The sequence below is a fragment of the Myotis brandtii genome, unplaced genomic scaffold (genome assembly GCF_000412655.1).
Source record: "Myotis brandtii unplaced genomic scaffold, ASM41265v1 scaffold1080, whole genome shotgun sequence".
NCBI lineage: Eukaryota > Metazoa > Chordata > Mammalia > Chiroptera > Vespertilionidae > Myotis > Myotis brandtii.
The window spans coordinates 423,740-430,654 of record NW_005353677.1 but is presented as its reverse complement, the minus strand read 5'-3'; the positions used below and the strand labels follow the sequence as shown (position 1 = coordinate 430,654).

The window sequence follows — 6,915 nt, the reverse complement described above, 5'->3', positions numbered from 1 at the left end:
CAGTGCCGCGAGCGGACCCACTTACCCCACCACTGAAATCATCATGGCAGCCACCACCAGGTAGTTGGTCTGGTAGTAGAGCAGGTTGCTCACCACGCGGTTGTTCCATTTGGAAATGTCCCTGAAGTCCGGCCGGGCGAAGCGGTCGGAGCCCGGGAAGAAGTCGTCCCAGGCTCGGAGCGGGGCGAGGTTCACGTCCATGTCTGCTCTGCGCCCGGGCTCTCTGCCTCTGGAATCCGGAGGCGGCGGCGACGGCAAGCGCCCGTGCGTGGTGAGCGGTGACTCTGCGGTTGGCGGCAGCAGAACCGGGGGGATCGGAGGCGGGAGGGCGCCTTTCCTCTGCTCACTTCCTGGTGGCTCTGCGTGGTCGGTCACAGGACACGGGATCCTGCGACAGAGCCAGGGGCAGGGTTCAGGACAGAGATGAAGAGACAGAAAGGAACCGGCACCTTCCTGGGAGTGCAGACTCAGCCTCCTTTAAATCACCCCTTTGGCGTGTTTGCCTAGGAATGCGTGCAGGCCTTTGCGGGAAGGTTTGCAGCTGTTCAGACACCCGCCTAAGTGAGACGGAATGGAGGCAACTGTGGTGTGGCTGGGGGAGGAGCTGGATTGGGAAACGAAGTCCGTACTAACTCCTGCACATCTGAATGTGATGTGATCATCGTGTGTTCTGTTTCCTCACGGGTCACTGTGAGTGAGATCAGATCGGCAGAATCGGGGGAAGACTGTGTAGAGCAGAAGGCGTGGTTTGCTCACTTCTCTTCTTGTCTAGTTATGGGTTTGTTCTCCATGTCTATTCTCTCCCGGCAGAATTATTTATCGACCGTGCCATTCTGATCCAGTGGGCACCCTGGTCATTCCAGCCCCATGAAAGCAAACAATGGTTTGCAGTGAACTATTGTTCTGCACTCAGTATTTACTGGGCAGAAACATGGATTCCTCTCAAAAAGACCTTTCTTCCTTTTATCCTGATATTTGGGGGCAACTTTCAGGCAGGGAGCACAGTGCTTCTGATACCGGACAGAACGGGTCCCAGGCCACCTGTCGCTACTTGAGCCACATTGAGCAGAGGCAGGGTTGAGTCATGTATGTTTATTCCAATACTGCCGGCAGCATGGGAGAGCGCAGGTCACCCTGGAAGTTCTGCTCTGACCTCTCCTGCTAGTTCTCTCTGATGCTAAAACCCATGCTCAGCCGGTTCCAGGACCCGAGGATGGTCAGCATTCCTGAGGCGCAGTCCCCAGGGGGGTCAGGGTCCAGGCACAGCAACCAAATCAAAGCTTGTGCTGTTCTTGGTTTGTTCTCAAAATGTATTTTCTTTTCTGAGCCATGGGCTCACCTGGGCTTAGAGGTGTCTCTCATCTTTGTAAAGCCCTGCTTTTCTCCTTGCAGCACGTGCTCCAGTTCCCAGGGTCTGTAAGAAAACCTCTTACCTATAGGTAGTAAGGTGAACAATCATAAACACCTGTGGGCCTATTCTTATTACATGCCCTTCCCCCTATCACTTTAATAGATAATGATAGTTTTGTAGTGATTGTTTTGCCCAAACAATTCAGTTTTACATTCCCTGCTATGGCTTCCAAAGGGTTTTCCCCTCCAGCCCCCAGTTAAGGGGCTGGTTGATATAGTAAACCTCCTTTTATCTCAAATGCATGAGAAAATGTATTTTAGTTAACTTCATAGTGTGGTAGGGAAAATTCTAAGATGCTAGTGTAAAGGATAACAGAGTCTCTAAACATGCAAATGGTGCTGTTATTAAAAACTGAATTCACTATCCACAGGCCACCACTTTTCAAAAAAGTCAGAAAACAATAAAATATACCTAAAGCAAAGTCTAGAAGACAATTTGATTTTCCTCGATGAGTTAGAAGGCAGTTAAGGAACCTACAATGACTCGTAAGAAATACTCCAGCCCGACCGGTGTGGCTCAGTGGTTGAGCATCAGCCTATGAACCACGAGGTCACAGGTTTGATTCTTGGTCAGGGTACATGCCGGGTTTCGGGCTCGATCCCTGGTGAGAGACGTGCAGAAGGCAGCCGATCAATGATTCTCTCTCATCATTGATGTTTCTATCTCTCTCTTCCTCTCCCTCCCCCTCTAAAATAAATAAAAATATTATTTAAAAAAAGAAAATACTCCTGTCATTGGTGTTGAATAAAGTTTAAAATATGAAAATATTCCTGAGCGCTCACATTTTCTTGATTCTAGAAGAATGGGAAGATTTAAAATCAGAGCAAAATTAGTTCCAACTCCTCCATTTCTTGCTGGTGACTTTGAGAAATGGCTTAGTCTCATTCAGCCTCAGTTTGTTCACATGTAAAGTGGCTACATAAGAACATCTGCCCTGCAGTTGAGTAAGAGTGAATGGGAAGAGACCGTGTGTTTCCAACATGGCGGCAGCGATGGATGTGGATACCCCGCGGCACCAACAGCGGCGCGGGCAGGAAGCGCTTTGAAGTGAAAAAGTGGAACGCAGTAGCCCTCTGGGCCTGGGACATTGTGGTTGATAACTGTGCCATCTGCAGGAACCACATTATGGACCTTTGCATAGAATGTCAGGCGAACCAGGCATCTGCCACTTCTGAAGAGTGCACCGCTGCCAAGTTTCCATCCCATTTGCTCATATGTTTAAACAGGTCTTATAGTCTCAGGAAATTACTGAGGAATTAATAAAATAATTTACTTTGTCTTTCAGGTATGGGCACTAGAAAAAGAATATTCTCCATCAAGCTCAACTGTTTTGTTATTCATTTAATGACTTGCCCTCCTGTTACTTAATTGTAAGTGAGATGGAACTGGGTCTTTTCTGCTTTGTCTTTTCAGTTTGCTACTCCTGCAGTCCTATTGTGTTCCGTGTCAAATAAAATCCAGTTGGATTCTATAAAACAAAAAAAAAAAGAGTGAATGGGAAGTGCTCAGTGTATAGTGCGTTCCGTGTCAAATAAAATCCAGTTGGATTCTATAAAAAAAAAAAAAGAGTGAATGGGACGTGCTCAGTGTATAGTGTATAGTAATTGCTCACAGTTAGATATTACTGTTATTGCTATTAATAACAACACAGCCCGTGATTCACTTGGTATCATGGTATTAATAGTGCTTTAACCTGATTTGTTTTCTATGATTTCATAATGAACATCCACTGACTTTGCTCTATTTTGTTGCAACTTTATTGTTGTAGTTGTAGCTGGGTAGACTTGAGAGGGTACAAGAGGTTGAAAATTTTTAGTGTGATGTCAAAGATATTTTGTATCCCTTCAAGGCTCTATGAAAACATTCAGAGAGACAAGTTGAGAAGGATGCAGCCTTGCCCTGCCTTCAAGAATCTTGCAATGTAGTGAAAACACTAACTTAATACCAAAGAGTGAGAGGAGTACTATCTAGAGATGGGCCAGGCCTTGGTGCTGAGTTACAGGAAGTCAGAGGGTGTGGAAGAATTCCCTGGGGTTTACAAATTTCAAGAAGCTGCACTGTGGGTAAGCTGAATAAATGATCTTGGTCAAGACCAACATAGGGGCCCCAGTAGGGCCCACAGTTGCTGGAGAGATCAGTGACCTTTAGGGACCGTGATCAAGAACTGTTACCTTTCAATTGCTCAGTACCGCATGACCATGAGCCATCAGTGCGTGTTAGTGATAATGTGATCATGAGTCATTAATATTCAGTAAACATTTGTTCAGTGTAATTTACTTGTTCAAACCTCCAAAGAGGTTTAAAAATAACAAAAGAGCCCTGGCCAGTGTGGCTCAATCATTGAAAGATCGCTGGTTCGATTCCAGGTCAGGGCATATACCCAGGTTGCAGGTTCGATCCCAGTTAGAGTAAGTGTAGGAGGCAACTGATGGATGCTTCTCTTTCACATCAATGTTTCTCTCTCACACTCTCTCCCTTCTCCCTTTCCCTTCCTCTCTCTCTAAAAAAAAAAATCAATAAAGACATATTTTTAAAATAATATAAAAATAACAAAAGAAACGGGGGGAAAGCTAGGTATAGTGGTACAGTGCATGAACTGCTCCTCCCTCTCCCAAAATGTTAAATATGCTTCTCTTTCTATTTGATTATGGGACTTTATATTTTTCACTACACATTTCTACCTTTGTCATTTTTCTCCTCCCCCTTGCCATTCTTTTAGTTCTTCTGGCTGGTATAATAATCAAATTGATACGAAACAGATTAATAGAAGAAAAATAACCAAATTTAATTACCTATGTAAGTATAGAGATTTCATTAGAACACTGGCTCAACTGAGGCTTATTTGCCATCTTTTTTTTTTTTTAATATATTTTATTGAACTTTTACAGAGAAGAAGGGAGAGGGATAGAGAGTTAGAAACATCGATGAGAGAGATCGATCAGCTGCCTCCTGCACAGCCCCCAGTAGGGATGTGCCCGCAACCAAGGTACATGCCCTTGACCGGAATCGAACCTGGGACCCTTGAGTCCGCAGGCCGACGCTCCATCCACTGAGCCAAACCGGTTCGGCTGTCATCTTGAGCTAAGGAGAAAAAGGAGGGTGGTGGTTTGAAACTTCAAAGGGGAGAAAGGCAATTCACGTGGAGATGGAAAAGCAAATGTCTGGTGAACAAATGTTTGCTGAGCCACTTTAACAATGGGCCCAGAGAAGATTTGGATCGCACAGGCCTTGCTGGTTCCTCACTATCACACAAGTTCATGTTAAGCTACAGTTATCTATGATGAGCTCTCTCTTCCTAAAGAAGCAGGTCCTCTATCTAAATTCTTTTAGCCAGTTAGAGGGACAATCAAAAGATTTTCTTAAGTCTTTCATTTCTTAAAACTAACTAGGTTAAAATAATCAATTAATAATCAATATTTTGGGGTGGCAAATTCTGCTCCCCTTCAGTCATAAAATTATTTTAAATAAAAAAAGAACACATATGGAATACTTACTTTATTTCAGGCATTGTTTGAAATTCTATTGGTAGCAGCTCTTTGTCACTATTCATTTATTGGGGGGGGGGGGTCAGAGTCACTGTAGGGGCCTTCCTGGCGCTCTTATACCCAGACTTGTGCTTCAAGATAGGACCACTCTGAATATTTATCTGACTGTATGGGAACAATAGTGGACAGACCAGTAGTTTATGATATATTCTCTTTGGAATGAAATAATTCTGTTGCAGGTTTTGCTTGCACGTCTCTGTTACTTTCATTACTGGCAAGGTCAGTTGGCTATTTCCAATCAATGAGTCTGAGCCAGGGGAAGGGCCTGGTGTCATCTATCAAAATATCACCACAGTGAGTTAGAGTATTAGTTCCAAGGTACAATGGACAGCAGCATGCTGTCCATGGGCCTCAGTTTTCTACCCTGTGTAATGGGTGGGTTTAGACTAGGTGATCTCTAAGGTAGTGGCCTTTTAAAATAAGTTTTTATTGATTTCAGAGAGAGGCAAGGAAAGGGAGATAGAAACTTCAATGATGAGAGAGGATCATTGGTCAGCTGCCTCCTGCACATCCTTCATTGGGGAATTGAACTGTTACCTCCTGGTTCATAGGTCGATGCTCAACCACTGAGCCACATGGGCCAGGCTTAACCTTAATAGTTTTCATCTGTGGAGTAGTCTGGTCAAGATATCAAGACATGTGACCTGGAAAGAGGCTGGTGTTTCCTGTGGACTCTATTTTCTCTATTTTCCGTGCCCCCCCCCCACCCCCCGCACCACTTACTGCCTAGGGTAACTGATTTTTGATTCAGTGAATGCTACTGAGTTGAACCTGATTAGGGGATGATAAAGGACATAGAGGAGATTAAGTATCATAATTAACGGTAGCTACATTTACTGAGTACCCAATCAGGCTTCATACAGTGCTGCATTTCAGTAGTCCTCAAGCTTTAATTTCACAGAAACATCCAGGGCTTTGCAGAAGGTTGGGGTGGGGCCTGAAAATTTGCATTTGTAACAAGTTCCCAAATAATGCTGATGTGACTGATCAGGAGTTATATTTTGAAAATCACTGTTGATTTCATTTAATTCTCAAAGAGTCTTATAAGGTGAATATTATTATCTCCAGTTTACAAGACACAGATATGCCCAATATGTCATAGGTAATAAGTGGAGAGTTAAACATTTAAGTTCTTTCTGACCCTAAATCTCATTTTTGTCCACTCCAAGAGGGGATATATGTGTGTATCTATATCTATATCTAAATTAATATGATTTTTTTCCTTATCCAGCCATACACACATCTATCTATTTATCTATTTATTTATCAGTTTCTGACTCTGGAAGAAAATACCTAGTCCAAAATTGTATCATCATTTATCTTTAAACAATGAGATCATGGGTGTTCTAAACTATTCTTTTATTTTTCTCATATTTTCTTTTATTTAAATATTACATTTTTCTCAGAGGAAAATGTTTCTTTAATTGTTCCATTGCCACTGAATTTCTTATCTGACAAAATAATGTGACACTATATTAACATATTAACACCAGAGTTTCGGGTTTGATCCCTGGTAAGGGCACAAAGAAGAAGCAACCAATGAATGTATAAATAAGTGGAACAACAAATCGATGTTTCTCTCTCTCTTCCTCTTTTTCTCTGAAATCAATCAATAAAAATATATTAATATTAACAAAGAAAGAAAATATCTTTATCCAACCCCTATAAACTAATTTGTGAAATTTCACTCTTAAAGTCAGCGCCTTTATGCAAAGATGTTGGAACTGTCCAGAAAATCCCCGATTCTTTGCCTCAGATGGAAGCTCTGGCATATTACAGTGGCTCTTCCATTTTTTTCATAGAATATACAATTTTATATAATTACTTAGCATATAAATTGTATAAACATATAATGTATTGCGTCTATATTTTAAAGCAGCATAACATTATACACTGGATAAGATTTATGTAATTAAGTGTAGTTTATCTAGATTATAATTACAAAGCCCACTGGAGAAT

The 6,915-nt window shown here is 42.3% G+C and overlaps 1 protein-coding gene across 1 annotated transcript in view; it reads right to left on the bottom strand.

Annotated features, from left to right (window-relative positions):
• ARL6IP5 (ADP-ribosylation factor-like 6 interacting protein 5) overlaps positions 1 to 861 on the bottom strand; it is a 22,378-nt gene extending 21,517 nt beyond the window's left edge. The window contains exon 1 of the mRNA XM_005857189.2: positions 26 to 861. Coding sequence (XP_005857251.1) covers positions 26 to 201 — 176 coding nt within the window. The 5' untranslated portion in view covers positions 202 to 861. The remainder of the gene's footprint in view (positions 1 to 25) is intronic.
• Positions 862 to 6,915: the final 6,054 nt, after the last annotated feature.